This window comes from Harmonia axyridis, chromosome 2 (assembly GCF_914767665.1).
Source record: "Harmonia axyridis chromosome 2, icHarAxyr1.1, whole genome shotgun sequence".
In the NCBI taxonomy this organism is placed as follows: Eukaryota; Metazoa; Arthropoda; class Insecta; order Coleoptera; family Coccinellidae; genus Harmonia; species Harmonia axyridis.
In genome coordinates, this window is record NC_059502.1 from 25,662,104 (window position 1) to 25,689,993 (window position 27,890).

General features: G+C 34.1%; 1 protein-coding gene across 1 annotated transcript; it reads left to right on the plus strand.

The window, feature by feature from the left end:
- The first annotated feature begins 5,189 nt into the window (after positions 1–5,189).
- Positions 5,190–27,826, plus strand: LOC123673957 (fatty acid synthase-like). The gene is made up of 9 exons (XM_045608739.1): positions 5,190–5,347; positions 12,527–14,321; positions 14,977–15,884; positions 17,701–19,298; positions 20,183–20,480; positions 24,055–24,617; positions 25,296–26,889; positions 27,292–27,531; positions 27,584–27,826. The coding sequence occupies exons 1-9, from the start codon at positions 5,345–5,347 to the stop codon at positions 27,689–27,691; spliced, it is 7,107 nt and encodes a 2,368-aa protein (XP_045464695.1). The 5' UTR covers positions 5,190–5,344; the 3' UTR covers positions 27,692–27,826.
- The last annotated feature ends 64 nt before the right edge of the window (positions 27,827–27,890 follow it).

Below are 27,890 nucleotides of genomic sequence, written 5' to 3' on the forward strand. Positions count from 1 at the left end.
TGTTTCCATAACTGACTTGACATTTCATGAATTGTAATCAATTATTCGTAATTGAAAACTTTATTGATTTATGGATTCTCAACAATCCCAAGTTAGAAATTACGGTTTCTACTTGGTTCAGGTTTTTCCTTGATAATTTTCAAAGTTTTCATTTTAATTAGGTATATCGTTTGCTTAAATAACAGTTTGTAATGTAACTCCTACATGGGGCAAATTTGGCACCGTTGAATAAATTTCTTCGTAAAATCGCCACCAACCTCCTAGAAAAAACCTAGAAAAAAGGAAATATCCAACTGATTAGTATATCCTTCGTTTTGACAACTCTTTTACCATATATGTATAAGCCTCCAAAATTTGTACTCCAAATCGAATCTTTCGATGGCCAGTGACCAGTGAGTGGTGCACTGTACTACTGGTGTAGATTTTCAATAAGAATCATCGTACCCCTATATCTAAGACACTAGATAAGTTGAGCAAGAGGCTCTTACCTCATTTGAAACATTACATTAACAAGACTACAATACCTAAAAATTAAAACAATGAATGTAATAATACTAGAGTTATAAGTAGGGAACTGTTTTTTTTTTCTAACTTCAACACCAGGTATCTCAAAAACGAAGCTTGTTAGTATATGATATATTCAAAGAAATTTTTTTCATGAAAAGTGTTCTATCCGAAGTTATTGCACTAACATCTGGATCACTCTGTATATGTCCTTATCACAATTATACAATAGACACAAATATTCATATACAAGATGGGCGTGAAAGTCTTCATCTTCAATATTCATACCTTTAGATGACATTAAATAGGGTAGATCAATTTTTTTGCTCATCATTCATTGTTCATTTGAATATTACCTACTTTCAGTATATGTTTTTTATTATGATTTATGAGAATAAAATGAACAATTTTTATGCCCAATATAATATGTAAAATTACATACATAATTCTCATTTTTATGTAACCTCCAAATAAAAAGAGGTTCATTAAACGTTTTATTATGAATTTAATTCTATCACTATTCTCATTGCTAAGCGTGAATACACGGATTAATTATACAATGCTTTTTTCAATTTTTCATTTACATTAGGTATTCTTATTGATTTTCCTCAAAGTTTTTGAACATTTTGACCTCACGAATTCTAAAGGTTGAATATCGTGATTTTAGATTGAAGGAAAAGATTTCAACTGGGTAATTAAATTATCGAATTGAAAACTGAGAAAATAATTGTTTTTTGATTACGAATTAATACTGATGTTTTTGGTTTTATGGGTTCTATAATGGAAATGCTAGAAAAATATTTGAAATCAAAAGATTATTCGATAAAAATCAGATTGTGGAATGAAAAAAATTGGATTCTCTTCGAAATGAAACCTGTGGTCGATTGATAGGATGACACCTAACCTAATCTTTGGGCTAATCGAATGTGATTGGGAATTTGGTTATGATGCTGATAATATCAGCATTATATTTAACAGAGAATATTGAAAACTTCAAAACTGATTGGGCTAGAATCTTGTGGTAAAAAATATTTCATTAAGTACAATGATCTGTTTTGAATTTCATGATTCTACATAGTCAATTTGTGTGAATATGAATTCTTCAAAATTTGATTTTTTGCTTTGAAAATTAATGAATCGTAATCAACATGGAGGATCAATATGGTATAAGAACTTATTCCTGTATTCATGCGAATAATTCTCATAGTTTTTTTATTGATCCTCTTTAGGCTGATGGAGCTACGAATTATTTTTTATTTTGGATTTTAAACATTTTAAAATTCAAACTGGAAATTTCAAACGGTGTTGAAATTTTCTCTGAGTAGAGTACCATGTACTTGTAATATTTGCAAAATTGTGGAGTTCGCTCAGTGACTCTAGGACAGATACCAGGTGCGAAAAGTAATTAAAAATAAAAGCAAATATACTTATTTTTACTCTATTTTAGTATCGTAATTACATTACTAAAAACAGTGCTGTAATGAACTCATTACAGTTGAATTTTTCGTTTGGTGGTTGTCTACATCACTCACTTCAGATCCTATCAAATTTCAACACACTTCAATTGTCAATATAATATGGATATAGTGAAATGAATTGCAACTTTATTGGCAGCTTGTCATAATTCTGGTGGTGGTAAATCGATCTCGTCAGTCATAATTCACGAATTTAATTTATAATTATGAATTATTTCAAAATTCGAAACGTACGATTCAAATTCAAATTCCTCAATCTTAATAATAATTTTCGTAACAGTCACACCAACTACCAGGATACAATGCAAAAGTTACTAGGATGTATAATCTGAATTTTTCATTGAATTTCGACGATATTTCACAAAACTTAACTGCAATAGAGAAAATATCGTCTTATACTCGTTGCAGAAAGCAATCCCAACATTCATGCGTTCGAAAACGAGCGACAAAGGAGCATTCGAGTTGGAATAGGAGCCCATTCTGCAACTTGTTTTAGAATATAGTATTAAATGGCTGTTTTTATATATATTTTGTAGAATATTACCCTGAAGTCATATCGAAAGCATAAGACGCTTTTCATGGACCTAAAATTTAGTTTAGGCTCCTCTAGAGCGGGCCCTTCGGTTTCAGGTTCTTCAACTGAGTTTCGACTTTATAAAACGCTTGAAAATTTTGCTTTTTTCTTTCAGATGAATAAAAATACTTGTTTGTCGGCCTCTACAGCAGGCCCTGCGCATTCTGCATTCTATTTCGGATATAATCGATCTATTTATTGAAATTCATAATTGGTAGGATGTGGAGTATTTGTTGTTTGTTTTCTTTATTTATTTGAATAAACCAAAAATTTGTTCCTCCTTGCATGTATTTGCATTTTGAAATTGAATTTCTTTGACCCTATCTGCAATAGGAAATAACCGAACAAAATTCGAAATAAATCAATACGTCTCCGAAATATATTATATCGTCCAGAGGATTTCGAGATCAGCATCTTTTAATTCTTTAAGTCCGATGTGAAAACTACTCAGCTGAATTTTTGGATAATATACTTCATCTACTCAAAAAATCTAAGTGACTATCTCTCCTGTAAATTATTTTTAAATTTCAATTTTTTCAATTACTGTAAGGAAAATTTCATTGGTTCCTTGGCAACTAGCGCGCCAAAATCTTTAAATGGAACTTTGGAGCTGGAATTGTGGAATACGGAATCAAAGTGGAATACAAAAATTTTCTGTATTCCACTTCAAATTAGACAGAACGTAGACTGTTAGTATGTCTTCAAAAAAAAGGTTGGAATGATTTTTCTCTCATTAAAATTCAGGATTACTCACGAAATAAATACCTAGCTGAACAGATATGAAAAAACCTAGAAACATATTAGGCCCCGGTCTGATGTACAGATGGCGGTGCTAGTATTAAATCCAAATGATTTTTAGTTAGTACCAACCTGCAAACGATACGTGTCCAAATTTGACAGCAATCCAACCATTAGTTTGTGAGATATTACGTTGTGAGTATAGCTACTTTTGTTATTTGACAAAAAATTAAAAAAAAGAATATTGCTTTTTGAAGGAAAAAAATACAGTTGAAGCAAAATCTTGGCTTAATGAAGAGTTTCCGGAGTCTGCACCAAGAGAGTCAACCATCATTGATTGGTATGTTAAGTTTAAACGTGGTGAAATGAACACCGAAGGCGGCGAACGAAGTGGACGCCCAATAGAAGCTGTCACCGACGGAAAAATCAAAAAAGTTAACAAAATAATTTTGAATGACCGTAAATTGAAGTTGGTCAAGATAGCAGACATTGTGAAGATATCATCTGAACGTGTACATCATATCATTCACGAATATTTGTACATGAGAAAGCGGGGGGCAAAATGGGTGCCGCGCGAGCTCACGATCAAAAGCAACAACGTTTTAATGATTCGAAGCAGTGTTTGAAGCTGTTCAAGTGCAATAATCCTGAATTTTTGCGTCGATATGTGTCAATGGATGAAACATGTCTCTGTCATTTCACTCCGGAGTCCAATCGACACTCAGCTGAGTGGACTGCACACGATGAACCGAATCCAAAGCGAGGAAAAACAGTCAGCTGGCAAGGTTATGGCATCAGTATTATGGGATGCGCAAGGTGTAATATTCATTGATTACCTCCAAAAGGGCCAGACCATCAAAAGCGATTATTATAAAGCGTTATTGGATCGTTTGAAGGATGAAATAGTTGAAAAAACGGTCCCATTTGAAAAAAAATAAGGTGCTGTTTCATCAAGACAATGCGCCGTGTCACAAATCAATTAAAACAATGGCAAAAATGCATGAATTGGTGTTCGAATTACTTCAGCATCCACCTTATTCGCCAGATCTGACCCCAAGCGACTTTTTCCTGTTCTCAGACCTCAGAAAAATGCTCGCTGGAAAGAAATTTAGCGCCAATGAAGAAGTAATCGCCGAAACTGAGACCTTTTTCGAAGCGGAAGACAAATTGTACTACAAAAATGGTATCGAAAAGTTGGAAGATCGCTATAATCGCTGGATCACCCTCGAAGACAATTATGTTATGTTATATTATGTTAGAAATAAAAAAATCGAATTTTGCCAAAGAATGAGTTTACTATGGTAGACCGGGATCTTTTCAATTGACCTTTTATTCATGTTTATTGCCGGACGGACAGTAATGAATTTGACTTCGTCATCTGTGAGTCGAATCTTATCGTTTGATACCATAAAGTGCTCAGAACTCTAAATGTAGTATGTATCCATTCGCGGAACGAGAGCTAAAAATATCAAATCAAAAATGAAATAGCTACGTAAAAAGAGTTTAATTAAATAAATGATTGAATCTCTACCCTATCAACCCTCTCCGTGCAATTTATTATAATATAATGTTAATATTAACAGTTGAGTTCAATGAACTTGCTCGGAGAATAATAGAATTGTCTTTTATAATAATTAACATAATTGAAAAATTTTTCATGTTACCTAATGTTATCTATAATATAAGGATCTCTTTATGAAAAATATTTATGCTGTTCCATTTTCTCAAACAATTTCACATATCCCCGAATATTTTCTCCACGAAATAATTAGAATAAAGTTCTTAATAGTTGTATTTACGATAACATTCGCCTTCTTAATTACCAATTTTACCTTGAAAACAATGAAAAAAATGAAATTGAGTACGCCTATGATAGTTGAGATACATAAAATCCCATAGCATGAGGAATAAATATTTACTTACACCGCGGGCTTGATTCAAGCTACAGATTTTTCCTTTCTTCATCGAGAGTTTCAGGAAAAATTACCTACCTGTTTTTCGTCATCTCGGATTGACTTGTTTTGTGTTATCTGTTGTGTTGTTTCTTGTGCTCATGGTGAGTTTTGTTCTTGACTTTTTGCAACAGTGAATGCCTCTAAATTCGGAAAAACGGCCTTTTCGCTTTCCTGAGCTTTTCTCGAATTTCATACAAAAATTAGTTGCTAGGTGTCACTTTTATCTTACTAGTTCAAAAAATGATCCATGCATTTTGAAGTCTCACAATCAAGGAATAAGGATATGATTTCTCAAAAATTTGACTATATATAAAAAGAAATATGTAGCTGAATGAAATATTGTCACTGTTGAATCTCAGTCTCAATATTTTGAGATAATGAGATTTATTCGTATTTCGAATATCGAAAAGATGATACTTAATATTATATGATTTTTTCCTGCAATTTGGTATATCTACTTTATGCAATACTCTGTAGAAATTAATCAATATCATTGTATGAACCGGAATATAATAACCTTTTGTCAATAATTCTTCAAATTTAAATATAAGAGTTGAAAAGTTTGCTTTTATTCCATAATTTCTGGAAGAAACTCTAAGGAACCGTATGCTTTCAATATTAATTAACTTTATACTGAAATTTTCAATATAAGGGTTATGATTTTACTTAAAACCGGCTCAAAATTATCGTGAAATGTGAAAAATATTTCCACAAGGTATCCCCAAGAAAATGGAACAAACTGGGTAGAGTGTAGTAATCAATACAAGGTGTTACTAACTTTGAGGTACAAACAAAAATGAAATACCCTCAAACGGTGTTACCATTCGTTTTTTTTTCTTTAGCACCTTTCCTTAACAAGATATTTTACTTAAATTTAATATAGATATTTCAATTTGAAGTTTTCATCATGTGATATACTAATTTTGAATTGATTAGGAAGGTAATTAGGAATACCCTGTATACGAACAAATTTCCTGTAGATTTTCTTTAGTTTTGTTATTATGAGAATCATCAGTGGCACCCATTGAAAATGTTTGAATGCAATAAACATCAAATGTTCAATTTCAATAAGCCGTATGGTTGTTTTAATCCACATCGAAATATATTCAGCCATTTTAGAATTATTGTAAAAGAGTAAAGACGAGTTATTTTCTCAATCTTCGACATCCTATATCTTCGGAAGTGAAAAAAGGACAAATGTTTGCAGAAAATTGGTTCTTAGTGTCGTTAGCTTTTTTGATAAATTGAATGAAGAGTAAATATTATACACTGTGTCCGTAAAGTATGGAACAAATTCATTTTTAGCTAAACAGACCATTTTAAGAAATAATCCTGAAACACGTCGATTTTTTATTTTAATTTACCGTATTTTAAAATAATGATCTGATATACAGGGTGAATTACTTTCGAGTAATGACGTCATCGTAATTTTTCTAAATGGAACACCCCCATTTTGTCTCAATTTTCCAATTACTCTAGCTGAGCTGATTCCAAAAATGTATCACATGTTGATTCCAATTGGTACAGGGTGGACAAAAATACAGTAGTTTTGTGTGTGCTCATTCTTTATTAGTTAAATTGAAAATATTATCAAAAAAACCTTATTGTCTAGCGGCAATTGGTTTGAATGCAACACCCTGTAGTTTGTTACATTTTTAGATAAATAAAAATGTATAAAAATAAGAAATAATTTCTTTCATATTCTGTCTGCTAGACCACAAGTACCAAACATGTTTGGAAACAGCTCATTTTTATTAATCTAAAAATGTAACAAACTACAGCGTGTTACATTCAAATCAATTGCCTCTAGACAATAAGTATTTTTGATAATATTGATAATTTAACTAATGAAGAATGTTACGCGTTACTTCATGAGCGCACACAAAACTATTGTATTTTTGTCCACCCTGTAACAATTGGAATCAAGATGTGATACATTTTTGAAATCAGCTCAGCTAGAGTAACCGGGAAATTGAGACAAAATGGGGGTGTTCCATTTGAAAAAAATTACTACTACCCCGTCTTCGCATCCCAGTAACTCCAACCCCCTAATCTAACCCAACTGAAATTTAAAGAAAATATCATTCATGTTGAGCGGTTTTAACGCACGAAAATTAATACCTCAAAGCGACTAAACTATTCCAAAATTAATAAATCTAGATCAATTAGTTCTATAGCACCGCGAGGAAAAAAAAATTCAGTATAATTGTATCAATACGTGCTACCAATTTCATGATTATAATATCATCTACATCATACATAAATTTTTTTCGCCAAAAACCTGAAAATTTAATTCATTGACAGTTCGCATCTGCCTATTGAGAGGTGACCTTCGTAATTTCTCTGTTTGATATTGAGTTCAAGATTTATTTATGAATATTTGAGTATACGTAAGGAATTGAAAATATTGAACTTATTGCTGAAATAAAATGGAGGAAAAAGTTCCTTTCAATTTAGGTTTTATGATTCGAAATTTTATTGATTATGAGGTTTGAAAACGATATGTAATAAATAATACTTAATTGAAATTTTGATTATATCAACAAGTCTCCTTAGAAAAAAGGAGTCATATAAAAAAGTCGGGTAATTATTTTCAAAACATCCATTTTCACTATCCTAGATTTCCCGATTCACCAGAAAAAAGTGCTTCCTTTGTATATCAAACGAATTAATTCCGAAACGGATCCATATAAAATGTATGTTTTCAATTCGAGTTTATACTGAATACAATATAATATGCAATATAATAAGAGGCTCAATGTTGAGATGATGAGATTTTTATAATATTATGATATGTCCGAATAGAAACAATGGCGAGATAACTATCATACTGAGAATGCGGGTTAAAAAATTCGTAAAAATTTCCATATGGTTTGAAGAACATGCAATTAAACTGCTCCACATGAAATAGGGATATTGACTCAAATTGCAAGAAAATATAGTTTAAATGGGATTTTTGTAATGAAAATTCATATAAATATGATTTCAAGTTGCAGGATATAAAATTAATTTTAGCCTGTAGGTCTGCAGCGTATACAGGGTGCTTAAGAAAAATCGAGTAAAATAACAAAATTTTATTCTCAGAGAATTAAATTATTTTAAGACTATCGATACAATGTATGGCCTCCACGGGCATCAATAACAGCTTGACATCTTCTTTGCATCCTACACACGAGGTTGTTGAACATTTCTAGAGGAATTTGGTTCCATAAACGGGGCAGAAGCTCTCTCAGATCATTTAAGGATTCTGGGGTAGGTTGATGATTATCTAATCTTCTTTGGAGCTTATCCCATGCATGTTCTATGCAATTCAAATCTGGTGAGTGCGGAAGTATGGGTAAATGTGGAATACCTACCAAGCTCCTCGCGCGCATTCTCAACTATGGCAGCACTGCTCCCTATAATGTAAGGCGGTCATATTCCCAGGACAAATGTGTACATCTGTGCGCCCTGTATATTAGATTATTATTTTAGAATCCGGTAAATTAAAATAAAAAATCAACGTGTTTCAGGATTATTTCTTAAAATGGTCTGTTTAGCTGAAAATGAATTTGTTCCATAATTTACGAACACAGTGTATATCAAAAGATGTAAAAAAAAGAAAGAAATTTATTTTCAGACGATACAACAAGTTCCTATACCTGAATTGTAACGTTTCGCAATTATGAGTAAGTTTTCATCCCAATGGCAATAATAAGGTACATTTGTTTTAGATATCCATGAGATGTCATAGAAAATCCACATCGCATAAAAAAACATGGTTCATTACTATAACAAATATTTCACGGAAAACGATGGAAATGGACGCCAGTTCCTCAGTTCTGTGATGTTTTTTAACCATAACTGAAGCAATTTTTCTATAGTCCTATAAGTTTCCTCTTGTTCATTGGTTTTAAATCATCATACATCTCATTAAACATTCTGCATATTTTTACTACAATTTGATCGTTTTGGCCGTGAAGAATAAACAATTTCATCAAAACTTGTGTAGATATATCATTTATTGCCTTCCATTTGAATCGTTGTTCCATGAAATATTCAACAATGTTTTTACAAGCGATGCCTATAGTCATCATAATTTAAAAGTTCCATGACATTTCATGGATATTTCGAACAAATGTAGCTTAATATTTCCATGTTCCTTTGAGCAGGTGATATCGTCTGAAAGTAAATTTAATTTTCTTTCAATAAATCTTTTGATATGCAGGTCATTCCTTTTGAAAAAAAAAACTCTTTATCTTTATCTTTATCTATGTCTCGTTGAAGACTGTGATTTCAAACAAACTGGTATGATTAGAAATTTCAGCTTTCTAGGATTTTAAGTACCGGTGTGATGGATGTGTTTGAAGCCATGTTTTAAACAACAAAAGAAGTAGATCAATTAATTACTCGAAAACCGCTAGAGATAGGGACAATGAAGTTAATATGTACATAAATAATCAAGAGGCTGAGGAAAACCGAAAAAAAAGGAATAATATACTTTTTGATATAAGTGACAACAGCGCAGCGCTGAAATATTTCAGATCAATAAAACAGTGGTTCCTATCCTAACCAAGCAACCAAATTTTCAATAAAATCGTACGTTGGGTTCTCCGTAAAAGTCCAGAGTACAGTGCATCCCATTTTGGGTGAGACTGCCAGGTTTCTCGCTTGTTATTTAAGATAGAGCCTTGCGGTTTTCACGTTCCTGTCCTACTTTTTCGTGAAACTCAAGTTGGTCTAATCAGATTTTGCATAACTCTTTCCGTACAAGAGATACAGGGCAATTTTGGAAATACTTTTCGGACCCCTCCTTTATCTCCGAAGTTATTAGAAATAATGCTGAGGTGAAAACTACATCTAAATCAGAATTCTGCGTAGAATCCAGTGGCGTACTCAATTTTTTTTTCGGGTTATGGTTTTGAAAATTCAACACAAACCTATATTTTTTTTAATGGAACACCCTATATATCATTACTTCGTTGAATTCGTTATTTTTTTCCCTTCAAAATAATGTATGATACTATGTAGGTAGGATGTTCAGAAATGTTAAAAAAAATACTAAAATATCAAATAATGATGATTTTTTGTTGATGGGCAATGGATTTCCCATATAAAAGAAGAATCAATAATAATAACAATAATTCATAGCGATGACAGCTAGATCAGATTGCTTTTTTTTCCTCCAATGCCTACTTGATAAAACAATGCCCCCAAATGCATAGTAGCCATAATAAGAACAAGGATGTTTGTATCATCAATGACCTACTAGTTTTAAAAATCGAAAGTAATAATCCTCTTATTGAAACATAGAAAATTCATGGCCCATTTACAAAAAATCGTCATTATTTGAAGTTTTCGTGTTTTTTTAACATTTCTGAACATCCTACCTACATAGTATCATACATCATTTTGAAGGGAAAAAAATAAAGAATTCAACGAAGTAATGATATACATGGTGTTCCATTAAAAAAAATATAGGTTTGTGTTGAATCTTCAAAACCATTCCCCGGAAAAAAGTATTGAGTACGCCACTGGATTCTACGCAGAATTCTGATTCAGACGTAGTTTTTACCTCAGCATTATTTCTAATAACTTCGGAGATAAAGGAGGGGTCCGAAAAGTAGCAATTGGCAAAATCACCCTGTATCTCTTGAACGGAAATAGTTATGCAAAATCTGATTAGACCAACTTGAGTTTCACGAAAAAGTAGGACAGGAACGTGAAAACCACAAGGCTCTATCTTAAATAACAAGCGAGAAACCTGGCTGTCTCACTCAAAATGGGATGCACTGTACAGTCGACTGTGGCTCACTCTGTACCTAAAAAATCCCAACACGAAAGACTCTGTTTGCAATTTTTTTCTGAATTTTCTCTGGTTCTTAATAAGCGATCAACATGTCAGTTTGAGTTCTGGAATTATCAGGAAAATAAAATTTTAGTGGGCCATATTTATGCAACACCTTGTTGGATTAAACCGAGGCATTCGAGATCCAAATCAACCATAAATGTTGAATTTTCTAGGTTCATCCGTTCTAGAATTCTCGTGTTCACTGATGGACGGACAGAATTGAATTTGATCACTGATTCGTCCTCAGTGGGATTTTATCGTTGGAGACCACTTTTTTCAAACAATCAGACATCGCGTTTTATTCTCTAAAAACTTTTTGTTTTCCATACAATGAAATTAATTATGTATACCTATTCAAAATTGTCGAAATGAAATTTTTTTATTGGGCATTCCAGATTTCATAACTATATTGTGAAATTCGTTTTTTCTTTGTTTTACTACTACTACTTACTTACATACTTCAAACTATGGAATCAATGCAGTTTAGCAATTGAATATAATTTCTTACTCATTCATCATATTTAAAACACACGTTACATGCCTTAATGTTTAAATAGCACATAATGATATTCGATGTTTTACAAGGTTTTATGAGCAATACACAAGAAATGATCTTGGACATTCTTAAAAAATGATTTTAAATTAATTTAACTAGTGTTGAGCGTGGACGCATTCAAATTTAAAATAATGTTTTATCCACATCATCCGATTGTTTTACGCAATCTTCTCAAAGAAAAAAATTGAATCTTCAATAGTCTTATAAAGTCAAAATATGAAAAATAGAGCTTCCTATAACAAGAGCAGTCTTTTTTCTTCAATCCCATTATTTCTATGCTTTTTACTAATTTCTACAACATTCGAATATTCGAAATGAATAGACTATAATAGAAGGAGACTGTGGTAACTATACGATGCTAAATTTTTCTGTGCTCATCAACAATAGAAATATTGAGACTCTTAGTATAATTGATACTATAGGTATAGATATACCTATACGATGTAAATTTTTGAGTAAAAAAAAATGAAAAAAGCTTTCAAAAAATAGCACAGAAATCTAGTGTTTTCATTAAAAAAAAATACAACTTTGGGTCATACCCGCGTGAATGCAAAAATCCTGCTAGCCACTGAATTCTACCTAAAAATGTGCCTCTATAATGTTTTAATTTCAAAGCTCTATCATAACTATAAGCGAAGATATAATTTTTTTTGGGTATCACCATTTTTCCAATTTTCTCTTATAACTCGAGAACAAAAGGTGACCGAAAATGACTAGTTAGTCATCATAACAAGAGTAGTTACTCTTGTTAGTTAGAAAAAAGGACGAGAATGATGTATTAGATTTTATTTATCTTCTCTGATTTAAAATCAGTAGTGCTAAAACATCGAAATTTACCCACCCTGTACATAATTCAGTTGAAAAATATCCAATGAAAGCCTTTTATTCTTATAGATGCCAGGATCTTCGGAAAAAATGAACGGTTACGCTGAGAAAGACAAAGGAAACATCGTCATAACAGGATTGTCCGGGCGTTTTCCAGAAAGCAACAATGTGGATGAATTCAGGCAACAACTACTCGATGGAATCGACATGATAACAAACGACCCTAGAAGATGGCCAGCTGGATTACACGGACTACCAGAAAGATTCGGTAGATTGAAGAACTTGACTCACTTTGATGCACAATATTTCGGGGTTCACGCCAAACAAGCTGAACAGATGGATCCCCAAGTCCGAATCCTCTTAGAAGTCACCCACGAGGCAATAGTGGATGCTGGTTATAACCCTAATGAGTTAAGAGGTTCAAAATGCGGCGTTTTCATAGCAAACTGTGCCAGTGAATCCCAGGAATTTTGGGAAATGAAAGCAGATGAAGTAAACGGATATGGTTTGACCGGATGCTCCCGTTCCATGTTTGCCAACCGCATTTCCTACGCGTTTGATTTCAAAGGGCCTAGTTTCACGATTGATACCGCTTGTTCAAGTAGTCTCTACGCCTTTGCTCAAGCCATGAAAGCGTTAGAGACTGGAGAGTGCGATTCTGCTATAGTTGGTGGTGCAAACTTACTTTTAAAACCAAACAGTTGCCTCCATTTCAGTCGACTAGGAATGTTGAGTCCAGAGGGGCAGTGCAAGGCCTTCGATGCCGAAGGTAATGGCTACGTTAGATCAGAATCTGTAGCAGTTATCTTCATACAAAAGGCAAATGTAGCTAGAAGATCTTACGCTTCTGTGCTAGGCATCAAAACTAACAGTGATGGATATAAAGATTTGGGAATAACGTATCCTTCTGGTAAAATGCAGCTTCAACTGATCAAGGAAATTTACGCAGAAACAGGCATTGATCCTAACCAAATAGATTACATAGAAGCTCATGGAACGGGGACAAAAGCAGGAGATCCTCAAGAACTAAATGCAATTGCTGAGTTTTTCTGCAAAAACAGAAAGAATCCGTTATTGATAGGTTCCGTGAAAAGTAATATGGGGCACTCCGAAGCAGCTTCCGCATTGTGTTCCATCGCTAAAATGATTGTTGCTATGGAGGCCGGTTTTATACCTACAAATTTGCATTACAAAAATCCAAATCCTGATATTCCATCTCTATCAGATGGCCGATTGAAGGTAGTTACTGAAAAACATCCTTGGGAAGGTGGCACCGTTGCTATCAATTCTTTCGGTTTTGGGGGCGCCAATGCTCACATCATTCTCCACTCTAACCCAAAAACTAAAGTGACATCACAAACCAAAAACATACAGAGAGTTATAGGAGTTTCCGGAAGGACTGAAGAAGCGGTAGAAGAACTGCTGAAAGCATCTGAAGAAAATAGCAATGATGAAGAGTTTTTAGCTCTCATTGACCAAATTCATAGAATACCTACACCAGGTCATAACTTCAGAGGTTATACCATACTAGATGGTTCCAACATTAAAGAAATCAATCCAGTACCTCCGGAAAAAAGGCCCATTTGGTTTGTTTATACAGGTATGGGTTCTCAGTGGCCTGCAATGGCTAAAGACTTGATGAGAATTGAACAATTCAGAGATTCCATCAAGAAGTCAGCAGAATTTTTGAAACCTCGAGGAATAGATTTAGAAGATTTGATTGTAAATGGGTCGAATGAGTCATTTGATAATGTCATAAATGCTTATGTTGCTATCACCGCAATTCAAATAGCTTTTACTGATATTTTAAAGATGTTGAAAATAGAACCAGATGGTATGATTGGACATTCATTTGGAGAAGTGGGTAAGTTTGATGTTACTGAATTATTATAGTTGAGCTTGTAATTTTTGGGGAACAAATTGAACTCTCAACAACAAAAATAAAAAATTCACAGAAATTCCTATTATAATTGATGTATTTTAATTTCTATTTCAACTTATTATATGCATGTGATGCAAAAAACTTGGAAGTTATGTCGAACGTTTCAGGAAGTTAAGTGGAGAATAGAAAGAAACAATTCAGTATAGGATAGTATTAAGTTGGATTCAGTGTTTAATTTCAGATTTAAAACTAATTTCACTGAAACGTTAACAAAGGATACATATCGAAAGTTTTGAAAAACACAGTATATCACTAATTTGTTAATTACCAAGGTTCTATTCTAAAATCATTTTTTTCGCCACACAAACTTTTCTAAGCTACTTTAGTGGACTAAACGGTCTTCTTCTCAAATTATTTTCAACAGATCCATTGATAGGCTGAAAAAAAATGAAAAAGATGAATAACTAAATGCAAATTTTTTTTTTTTTAACATTCTGTCGAATTTGATTAGATAATGTGAATGGACGCTTGGCTATTTCTTGTGAGTCACAATTCAGATTAGATCTTTAGGGTTTGTAGCCCCCAAGTTGAGTTCTCTGCATATTCAATTTCTAACAAAAGGCTCCAACTTTTCCAGGTTGTGCATACGCTGATGGATGTTTAACTGCCGAAGAAGCAATACTCTGTAACTTAGAAAGAGGTGTAGCGCTGATAGAGAGTAATTCTCCACAGGGATCTATGGCCTCCGTAGGTCTTTCTTGGAAAGATGCGAAAGAAAGATGTCCTCCATTAGTCTATCCTTCATGCCACAATAGTAAGAACAATGTAACAATTTCAGGAGAACCAAAAGAGATGAAGAGATTTATGAAAACCCTAGAATCAGAAGATATATTTGTGAGAGAAGTTAATAGTGCAGGGTTTGCATTTCATTGCAGACATATAGCTAAAGCAGCACCGATTCTTCAGAAATCTCTAGGAAATATTATATCTCAACCAAGACCACGTTCATCCAAATGGGTGTCAACCTCAGTTCCTCAAGCTAAATGGCATACTTCTAAGGCTCAGTTTTGTTCCGCTGACTACTTCGTCAATAATTTGCTTTCTCCTGTTTTATTTCAGGAAGGTGTAGGAAATATCCCTCAGAATGCTCTGGTTATAGAAATTGCACCAACAGGATTATTTCAGAACATTCTGAAAAAGTCGATTGGGTCTGAATGCGTAACTGTGAGTTTATCAAGAAAGGACCACAAAAACAATTACAATTTTTTTTTGGCTGCTATTGGTAAAATATATGCTGCAGGGGCTCAACCGTATTTGAATGCTCTATACAAATCTCCCTCATTTCCTGTGGGAAGGGGTACTCCTATGATTTCTCCTCATATAAAATGGGACCATAGTATAGAATGGACCGTAGCTTCTTTCCTTGAACAAGAACAGCAATCTGGGCAGTTTTTCGTGGAAATAGATTTAGCCAAGGAAGAGAATAAGTTTATGTTGGATCATATCATTGATGGAAGGATCATTTATCCAGGAGCAGGCTATTTGGTAAGCATTTCATTCAAGATAGGGTTTACGCCCTCAACATAGCGTTATATTGATAATCTTGATGTTGTACGATTGTGAAGGATTAGGATTGTTTTAGTTAAAAAGAAAAAAAGTGTGTTGCCTCTTGTTCTTCTTCATGTGCTCTCTCTGCATCAGAGACTTGCAATCATCATGGTTATTTTAGTTTTCGACACGGATGCTCTGAAAAGTTCGTTGGATATTCATTCATACCATTTTCTCATGTTGAATAGCCATGATATTCATCTCCTTTCTACATTTCATTTTACGCATGACATTTTATTGTGTCCCAAATAGGATATGTCCCAGATATCGCAGTTTTCTGATCTTAATTGTTATAATAATATCCATTGTTTATCCTTCGCACAATTTCGCTGTTTGTGATGTGCTGTGTCCATGAAATTCTTAATATTCTAATATAAATGGTTTTTTTTTTTAGAGCTATATAACTTTAAATTGCAATAAAACAACGATGGATTATTCGATTGACATGAATTTTATTTATCCGCAAGATAATCTTGTGGCATTACATTTTGAATATGATTTCTGGCATATGACCGCCACGGCAGGCTCGGATGTAGTCCAATCTGGACGTCCAATAACACGGCGAATGCTGTCTTCCAAATGGTCAAGGGTTGTGGCTTATCCGCGTAGACAAATGACTTTACATAGCCCCACAGAAAGTAGTCTAGCGGTGTTAAATCACAAGATCTTGGAGGCCTAGTAGGTCCAAAACGTGAAATTAGGCGGTCACCAAACGTGTCTTTCAATGAATCGATTATGGCACGAGCTGTGTGACATGTTTCGCCGTCTTGTTGGAACCACAGCTCCTGGATATACTGGTTGTTCAATTCAGGAATGAAAAAATTTGTAATCATGGCTCTATACCGATCACCATTGACTGTAATGTTCTGGCCATCATCGTTTTTGAAGAAGTACGGACCAATGATTCCACCAGCCCATAAAGCGCACCAAACAGTCAGTGTTTCTGGATGTAACGGTGTTTCGACATTCACTTGAGGATCAGCTTCATCCAATTGCGGCAGTTTTGTTTGTTGACGTAGCCATTCAACCAGAAGTGCGCTTCATCGCTAAACAAAATAAAATCGACGTAGTGCGCGATACGTATTCGGCACAGAATCATTATTTTCGAAATGAAATTGCACTATTTGCAAGCGTTGTTCATGCGTGAGTCTATTCATGATGAATTGCCAAACCAAACTGAGAATAAATCACTTGACAGCTGTTAAATCGGTCGCCATCTTGAACAGTAATGCCAACTTAAAGTTATATACCTCGAAAAAAAAACACCCTATATATACCCACAATTCGATCGGTTAGCTTTTTGACAGTTTCTGCACTCAGGGTCCAAGACTCCATTCCACAAAGAAATGTCGAGAAAACATAGCATAATGACAATTTGACTCTCAGTTGCAATTTCAGATCTCGCGCAGAGTACTTTTCTTACTCCTTTAAAACTTGTTCGTGTTTTTTATATTATTATCTTAATCTCTTTGGAATAGTCGTTTTCTGAGTCAATCATTGTACTTAAGTATGTATGTTTATCTACTTGTCTATACATCGCAATCTTCATGTATACACATTACCATTATACATGATATTGATCTAACTCAAGAGAAATCCTTGTTTAATTGATCTAAACTAAAGTTCGCTTCAGTTCAGTTCGATAATATTCTGGTTTTATTTTTAATCTTTTATTCTATTCAGTATTTATCAATTAGGTTTTTTGACTTTCCATGTCATTATCTAATTATTGTTATTTCTTATCCTTTTTCAGGTTCTTGTTTGGCAAGTGTTCGCCAAAACTCAAAACAAAGAATATGAGAAAATGCCCGTCCTTTTTGAAGACATACAGTGGCACAGAATCACTCTTTTAGTGAAAGGACAAACAGTGAAATTTTCCGTGAATATCTTCAAGAGCACCGGTGCTTTTGAGCTATGTGAGGGAGGATCGCTTGTACAATCAGGTAAAATAAGCGTACTCGAGAATATGGATAAAATCGGTATTTCGAAATTTTCATCGTCTCCAACAAAAACGGATTTGCCACTTTTAGGGGAAGATATTTACAAAGACTTACTCCTGAGAGGATATGAGTACGGACATAATTTCAAAGGTATTATTAAGTCAAATAATGCAGCCTCTGAAGGTGAAATCTTGTGGTGCGGAAAATGGTCAAGCTTTTTAGATAAGGTCTTTCAATTTACCGTCATCGATAAGGATGTAAGAGAACTATATCTACCTACTGGAATGGAAAAAATTATTTTAAATCCCATTGAACACATGAAGGCATTGCAGTATTCAAGTGAAAATGCCCTTCCCGTTATATTAGACAAAGAAACATCTATAGTTAAATGTGGTGGAATAGAAGCAAGAGGTTTCAAAGCTGCATTATCTCAGAGAAAATTAAATCAAAGACATCCAAAACTAGAAAAATATCAATTCATACCTTATCACTACACTAAAAAATTCGAGAAGAATTTAGAAATGAACAAAACTGATATACTGACAGTACTTTCCCATATCATACTAGAAAATTGTTCAGATTCCCCTCAACTGAAGATGAACGAAGTCATTCTTGATTTTCCTTTAGAAAATGCATTAGCTCCTGCTCTAAAAAAAATCTTAGAGAGCGAACCTTTAGTATCAGTTGATTCGACGGTGATAACATTTGGTCATGTTGATACGGCGTTCTTAGAGGAATATAGTGTTAAACATTCGAATACAATGAACGACAATCTTCATTTTGCAGTGTGTCATAGCCTAGTCTCCCAAAAAGATATCCCCACATTGAAAACTATTTCGAATTCAATCGAAAAAGGAGGCTTCCTTCTAGTGGAAGAAAAAAGAGCGAATCTAGACTGTAGCTATTTACCCAGCATTGGTCTACAAGTAGTCAGTAGTCAATACACCGCAGAAAACACATATCTCCTTCTGCGGAAAATCATTAGTGAGAATTCTGATCGAGTCATTATCGATGTAAGTTATAAAAACTTCTCATGGCTGCAATCTTTAAAAGATGCTATGGGAGAAAGTGGAAAAAAAAATACAAAAGTTTACCTTTACTCAAATGAAAACTTGAACGGCTTAGTAGGATTGGTGAATGCTTTAAGGAAGGAACCAACTGGAAAGAATGTGAGATCGATTCTCATTCAAGACAGACTGCTCAAACCATTCTCCATAAATGATCATTTGGATCAGCTGAAGAAAGGTTTAGTTCATAATGTTTTCAAGGATGGTGCATGGGGCTCTTATAGGCATTTGATGTTGGAGAATGTCGAAAAAAGGAATGAAAAACTGGTGTCACATGCTACAATCAATACTCTCACTAGAGGAGACTTGGCCAGCTTAAGATGGATCGAGAGCCCTTTATCCAAGTAAGAGAACAATCAATATCAATTTGTTGTCATATTCAGAGACTGAAGATTACCGTTTGTATCTTTAGTTTCTAAAGGTGACGTAGTTGAAACGATGTTGCACAAAAAGAATCCGTGAACAAGAATATGGTCATTTTAAATTATAATAATAGGCTCAGTTCACTGTGAACACTTGATAATTCTTAATAGATAGTTGATCATATTCTGAATGGTTATGGGAAGGAATTTAATCCAGAAAATATTTATAAATGCTGATGGATTATTTTCCTATTATATTGTAAAATAGTGGTTTGAACATTCATGTAAACTCTATCAGAAACCGAATACAGGGTGATTCACGAAGAATATTTCAAAGAAAGACTCAAGATAAACACTTGAAATTTTATAGTTACCTAAGTTTTGTTAGCAGAATTGAATTCTTGGAAAACACTACAAATTCGTTCGACTTCCGGTTTCGGAGAATAGATACCAACTTTATTTTTTTCAAATATAACACGCAGTTTTTTATTCATAATGATATAAGATAATTCATTGAATTCTACATTGCTTTGATGTATCATCTGCATATTTTTCCTAGAAGAATTTGTGTGAAATCTGAAGTAATCTTTTTCAAATGTTGATAATTTTGAGATTTTGCATGAAAATTTATACATTTCAGGATACATACCAATGTTCCTCCATCAATTTAAAATTCCATTGAACATACAGGGTGAATTGCTATACTTAACATAACATTTCAGATATTTCCCGGCTTTTTCTCGCTCTATCTCTCCGTTATCAAAATCTCTTTTCAAGAGGAAAACGTTTTCACTTGATTGCAGTCTTAAGTTATGATCTGAGTAGATGGAGGCTCATCAAACAATTCATAAATATCTATTTTTCAGGGGAAATTCAGATGGTGTAGACATCTGCCATATTTACTATGCATCTTTGAATTTCCGAGACATTATGTTGGCAACAGGAAAACTGCCACCTGACGCCCTTCCCAAGAGCCTTTCGGGCCAGGAAAATATACTAGGCATGGAATTCGCTGGCAGAGATTCCAAAGGAGAACGTATCATGGGATTGTCAGAATCTAGAAGTCTTGCAACCACTGTACAGTTAAGTCAAGATTTTCTCTGGAAAGTACCGGACAAGTGGAGTTTAGAAGAGGCAGCTACTATACCAGTAGTATATTCCACTGTAAGTTTGAATCATTTGATCCACGATAACCTTCATTGAAACTAGAAGAGTAGGTGAAAAATAAATGACATTGTGCCGAATGTTGGCACTCTAATAATATTTTTTCGTTTTATGTCACTTCGCAGATTAATTGAGTAAAGGTTCATTATTGTCCATAATGAACGTCAGGGAAGCATATTTGAAAACTGAGATGCCAGCTAGTTCTGACTCACAACTTCAATATATTGAAGCAACAAATATTAGAAGACGTTAATCTTTATAAGAGTGAACATTATCAAACATAAATCTTTTGCTCGGTTGTGAGATAATGGATGGAAAGTCCAATTAATATTTCTTGAAAAAAATACATCAATCTTGGTTCCAATCAGTTTGTTTCCGCCGATTCGATCGAGAAGAAAATATACAGGGTGTCCCATAAGTGGCACGTCACAGTGACACCGGAGGTAGGTCAGCTAAAGAGGGACCTAACCAGCCTAACATGACCCCAGTAAAAGTTGCATGGTTTTCGAGTTATTACCAAATTACGTTTTTTAGTGAATTTTTACCTTTTTTAACATTGTCAGGGTCCGAATTCTGCTGGAAAGCTCTCGAAGCTTATTTTTTTTGTTGTAATGGAATCTTAAATAGTTATTTAAGATGACATGAGTATGATTCTGTCAAAAATATATGTGGATTTCCGTAAATTAATGGATAAATCTTGATTTCAATTGCTAGCAAAACGAGAACTTCGACTTTGGACACCTGCTGTGAAAAAAAAATCCTTGAAACAAAACGAGCAAGTAACATCAAAAAATTGGGCATTTTAGACAGATTTAGAAATGGTACAATACACGAATCTTATGCTCATAAAACTAGGTATTTTCATAATTTTACCGATGCCCTACTTAACTAAGTTGAAACTAGGAACCCCGCTATCAGGTAATTTTGCCGCTTGCTATGACATTACATTTGATACCGGGCTTTGTTATTATTTGTTAAAGTCACAATAGGGAAAAAAAGGATTAGGGGAAGCGAAAAAGGAATATTATTGAAAAAAAAAGTAAATTAATTAAAAACAGACTTAACTTTCGATTATTTATTTAATTCTTAAATCTAACTTACAGTAAATGTTCAAACTGTTTCCCTCGGACTCTAATGCATAAATGACACTGTTTTATAAAATTACGATTCAATTTTCTTAAAGTTTGAACATTTACTGTAAGTTGGATTTAAGAATTAAATAAATAATCGAAAGTTAAGTCTGTTTTTAATTAATTTACCTTTTTTTTCAATAATATTCCTTTTTCGCTTCCCCTAATCCATCTTTTTCCCTATTGTGACTTTAACAAATAATAACAAAGCCCGGTATCAAATGTAATGTCATAGCAAGCGGCAAAATTACCTGATAGCGGGGTTCCTAGTTTCAACTTAGTTAAGTAGGGCATCGGTAAAATGATGAAAATACCTAGTTTTATGGGCATAAGATTCGTGTATTGTACCATTTCTGAATCTGTCTAAAATGCCCAATTTTTTGATGTTACTTGCTCGTTTTGTTTCAAGGATTTTTTTTCACAGCAGGTGTCCAAAGTCGAAGTTCTCGTTTTGCTAGCAATTGAAATCAAGATTTATCCATTAATTTACGGAAATCCACATATATTTTTGACAGAATCATACTCATGTCATCTTAAATAACTATTTTAGATTCCATTACAACAAAAAAAATAAGCTTCGAGAGCTTTCCAGCAGAATTCTGACCCTGACAATGTTAAAAAAGGTGAAAATTCACTAAAAAACGTAATTTGGTAATACTCGAAAACCATGCAACTTTTACTGGGGTCATGTTAGGCTGGTTAGGTCCCTCTTTAGCTGACCTACCTCCGGTGTCACTGTGACGTGCCACTTATGGGACACCCTGTAGATAGAGTTGAGATTTCAAGTGCGATTGGCTTAAAAAACCTGACTTCAAGTCAGTGATTTCCTCTATTTTTTGTTTGTTCGATATGCTGTTATGATTGGGCTGCCATACGTCCCGGTTTGGACTATTGTGTCCCTGTGTCCCGGTCAGTTATTAAATTGTCCCGGTCAGTAATTTGTCCGTTATGAGATTCATATTTCCTTATATAGAGTAGGTAAGAAAAAAATTGTTTTCATGGAATCTCGACGGATTCCAGTAATCATAAAGCTGAAAAGCTGATTCTGTTGCTCAAACATTATTTTTCAGAAACTGAAGGATTAAAAATATAATTATTAAAATTAGAAACATGGCCAAATGAATCACCTTATTCAATCACTTCATTTTGTATTGAATCCTGAGAGAATCTTAATATTTCCATATAAAATGTTTTCGCTCTCAGCGCGGATAACACAAACAGGTACTTAATCTGTAAAGTAAAATTAAGCAGAGTTTCTTTTTAATTAGAAGAGATTTTTTCCAAAGACATCAAAACTATCGGTTGTCCAGCGCACATACTTCACAATACTGCTTAAAATTCCGCCGATATGATGTCAATTTCTGTGCAGTCAATTGGTCTTAAAATTTAAAAAATTTTTTCGATATTTTCTGTAAGGTCGACCGATAAAAGGTTTTCATGAGTATGCAGAAACAACTTACAGCAATGTACTCTCTCATTCTAGAATTCGATGGCTTTCACTTCTTCTAGCTATTGGACGCTTGCTGAAGCAATGGGTGCCATTGAAAAAAATTTCTTAGCTGAAAAAAGGGCCTCGAAATCTGTAACCGATTTTTTTTGACTCTTTATTAGAACTTTATACTCTATTCCTATACAGTCAAGCATTTCTGATTGACAATTCGATTGAAAGGATTGAAAAATCAATAATTACTGTTATTGAAGTAAAAATTAATTGAGAGGATACTAAGAGAGAGTTGAATGGAAGATTACTAAATAAATATTTTGGGAACCAAACAAGACAACTCTACAACGAACTTAAGAATGATGGCCCGATGAATACAATGCAATAAGTTAAATTTGACAGTGACGTCAGAGATTTTTTTCACAACACCCGATATCTCGAATACAATCGACTCGGTCAATGACAAAATTCTATATGTTTGCATGAATGGTTTTGAATGATGTTCCTTAATTAAATCTAGTGGAAGAAACTGTTGGATATTTGAATGGGAAAGGTTTCACGCTAAAAAAATTACTTGAAAAGTCCAAAACTTTGAAATATATAAATGGGCTAGGAAAAATGGCACCGAGGATCAAGTATAAAAAAGGGTACCTACCTACTTGTTTATTGGTGCGACTTTATGTTGTTTTTATTGCGAGTTGATATTGTTTTTGATCTCTATGAATTATTTCAGTGGATATGTCTGAATGAATTCAACCTCTCAGATGAGTTTTTAATTTTTATGTGGTTTTTAACCTATTTCTGTGCATCTTGTCCCGGTCGGTGTTCCAACATTTATGGCAGCCCTATGCTATGAAGACGCTATCAACATGAAGTTTTTATTTTTCGATATTCGATATGAATGAAAATAACAAGAAGACCTCTCGCGTGAAGTCAGAAGCTTCTGGGCACTCGTCATTCATGTGATATGGAGACCACTTACCTATACATATATTATTTGCAGGCCTACTATGCCCTAGTTATGCGAGCTCAACTACAACCAGGCGAATCTGTGCTGATACACGCAGGAAGTGGTGGTGTTGGCATAGCTTCAATTTCACTAGCTCTGCATATGGGTTGCAAGGTTTACACAACGGTCAGCAGCCAGATCAAAAGAGATTTCCTGAAGAAAAGATTCCCGGCTCTGTCGGACCAAAGTATTGGTTACTCTAGAGACACATCTTTCGAGCAGTTTATTCTCTCAGAAACACACGGTAGAGGTGTTGATGTTGTCCTGAATTCACTAGCGAAAGATCAGCTATTCGCCTCAGTAAGATGCCTAGCGAATAATGGTAGATTTTTAGAGATTGGTAAAGTTGACTTATCAAATAATTCCCGTCTGGGATTAAACGTGTTTTTGAAGAATATATCATTCCACGGTATTCTGGTAGATGCTTTGTTCGAGCCAAAAATGAGACATGTTATCCGAAAGCTGGTTAAGTTGGTTGCAGAAGGTATAGAAAATGGTGCTGTGCAACCTTTACCTGCAACAGTTTTCAATGAAGACCAAATCGAAGAAGCTTTCAGGTATTTCCTTCTTTTCAAACTGCAAAAGCTTACCTACTATCTTTAAAAATGGAATTATAACACAAATATCCATCTCCTCTACCAATACCATACGTCAAGTTCCTCCTTTAAAGAGCGTTTTAAGTTTTTTTAAGTAAACAAATTCAGCAATGTAATATTCATGTAAATTGAAATCTGAGTGCAACTTTTTTCTTTACCTATTTTGCTCACCGCTATCACAGGTTAAGTTTATCCTACAAAGAGTGATTTAACATTTCGTGAAAAAATTCAGCAATGCATTATTTATGAAGTTTGAAATATGAATGCAACTTACTCCGATTCCGCTTCATAAAAAAAATGTTCAGAAGGAAGTGGCTCTACCCAGCTCCGAAATGTTTAGAATAATTGATAGGTATGCTGACCACAATTTCAATCTCATTTCTGAATATACTCAATAAGGATTAGATGATAGATATAGAATAATTGTTATCGTATAATGCATGGTATTTTTAAATTTTCAATTATTGAAATTAATTCGTCAAGGCCACCGCCAGGACCGACATACCGGACATTTTGTCGGGGCTACTGTATTTCATACTTTAGCAAATTATCAGTCGAGTGCAGAGTTAAGCCTCTGCGACTAATGTTCATTACTATAAGAAAAAATTCTCAGAATAAATGTTATTATTGTACTTTCAGGTATATGGCAGCAGGTAAACATATAGGAAAGGTTGTAATTAAAATACGCGAAGAGGAGGCCCAAAAGATTGTAATACCAAAACCAAAAATGGTACCAGCTATACCACGAGCATATATGAATGGCAACAAGTCATACATCCTTGTCGGCGGACTTGGAGCATTTGGACTGGAACTTACCAACTGGTTGGTGAACAGAGGAGCGACCAAAATCCTTTTAACGTCAAGAACTGGTGTAAAAACAGGGTACCAAGCATTTCGTTTGCGAAAATTAAGACAAAGAGGAATTCAAATTGTTGTTTCAACTGAAGATGTCACTACTGAAGAAGGAGCCAGATGCCTCATTGAATGTGCAAAAACCCTAGGACCAGTTGGTGGCATATTCAACTTAGCAGCTGTGTTGAAAGATTGCTGTATCGAGAATCAAACCGAAGAAAAGTTCAAAATTTGTTGTCAGCCAAAGGTAGCCGGTACTATTCAGTTGGATAAGGTTTCTCGTGATGAAAAATTAGATTATTTCGTGACATTCTCATCTATCACATGTGGTAGAGGAAACAGTGGGCAATCTAACTATGCTTTTGCAAATTCGGCGATGGAACGAATATGTGAGGATCGAAAAAAAAGCGGGTATCCAGGTTTAGCCATACAATGGGGACCTATCGGTGATGTTGGTATGGCGATGAAACTAATTAAAAACAATGATACTGAGGTAGCTGGATTGCTCCCACAGAGAATGTCATCGTGTCTGGCTAGCATGGACGTTCTGCTGGAGCAAACCAATGCAGTCGTTTCAAGTTTCGTGTTGGCAGATAGTCGACATTCGAGGAAAGACGATAATAGTTTCAACTTAATCGACACCTTAGCCAATATCCTCGGTATCAAAAACAAGAAGAATTGGCCTCCGAGCACTTCTCTATCTGATCTTGGTATGGACTCACTGATGGCAGCTGAAATAAAACACACCCTCGAACGTAACTTCGATATTATGTTGAACGCTGCAGAAATAAGAAATCTGACATTGAATAAGCTGATTGAATTTGAATCGAAAGTTAAAACAGAGAATGGCTCCTCTAATATCTCGACGAATGGCGAGAAACAACGTTTTCAAGTAGAAAAACTAGAATTGATGCCGAGAGAGACTATTGTGAAAATTTCAAAAGAGAAAGTAGGAAAAAACAAAAGTCCTCTATTTATAATACACCCGATAGAAGGACACGTAGAGTCCTTGGTTGGTATGGTCAAGCATATAGATGCCCCAGTGTATGGTCTACAATGTACAGCAGACGCCCCATTGGACAGCATAGAGGTTCTTGCTAAATTTTATCTGAAACATATAAAAACTGTTCAGCCTATTGGGCCATACACGATCGTTGGTTACTCATTTGGAGCTAGCGTAGCTTTTGAAATGGCTATTCAGTTGGAAAAAGAAGGAGAAAAAGTTAAACTATGGTTCTTGGATGGTTCTCCTTCGTATGTCTCCGTTCATCTTGTCAAACAAAGAATTAGTAAATCAATTGAGGGTTGTAACATGGATGTAGAACAGAGTGAAACCTTGGTTTTTTTCATGACACAATTCAAAGAGTTTGAGCAGCAGAAGGTAGGTGAAATTTTTTTCAAATATTTCTTCATTACAATCATCATCAAATATTTTATTTTCATTTCTGTTCCGTCTTCCATCTTTGGGTTTATCTAAACCATCAATAAGATGAATTTTTCAGAATTGATCAATTTTGAAAAATTTGCATCCAATTCATACTTCAACCAGTTAAACATCATAGCTACTCAACCAGATATTGATGAATAATAAGTTTATTCGAATAATAGGTAGCAATGAAGTCACGTAATGAAATAATAATTTTCATGTCGTATTGGTAGATGTGATATATCGAGACTGGTTAGCATAGAATGTTTCTCATTCGATAGAACAACGTCATATTATATTCTATATTGTTATATTAACTGAAAAAGCCAAGATCTAATTGAAACCTGTTTTCTCCAGGTTGTTGATGAACTTATGGCGTTACCTACATGGGAGCAACGGCTATCAAGAAGTATGAAAATGTTATCCAAAATGACTTCACTCCCAGAAAACCAGCTGAATCTAGCAGCTTCTAGCTTCTTCCATAGATTACAAGCCGCTGATAAATACAAACCTTCAACAAAATTCTGTGGTCCTGTTCGCCTGTTGAAAGCTACACAAAATGAACTGACTTTAGGCAAAGATTATGGTTTATCAGAGGTAAAAGGTACCCATTTGAATTTTTTCATTTGGACTCTTTTTTTTGTTTCAGATATGTAAACAAGAAGTGAAAATGGATTTTGTTGAAGGAAATCATACTTCGATATTGACTGGAGCTACGGCTGAAAAAATAGCCAAGTTGTTACAAGTTGATACATAAAACAAGAATGTGAAAGTGCAGAAAGAGAAGTCTTCATTATAATTCCTATAATTAGTATCTATCATGTTTTCAGAATTTATTCAATCACGACTAGATTTTGGTGGTAGAATGAATTAAACGTGTAAAAATCCCTAATTTTTTGTTCATTTTCCTTTAGTTATTAGAAGTTATAGGAAATTCTGTGAAAGTTATTTGATAA

Excerpts from the sequence above, each read along its gene's own strand:
- LOC123673957 (XM_045608739.1), top strand. Across the intron at positions 14,322-14,976 it reads ACATTCATTTGGAGAAGTGG|GTTGTGCATACGCTGATGGA; the intron begins GTAAGTTTGATG and ends CAACTTTTCCAG. Across the intron at positions 19,299-20,182 it reads ATCGAGAGCCCTTTATCCAA|GGGAAATTCAGATGGTGTAG; the intron begins GTAAGAGAACAA and ends TCTATTTTTCAG.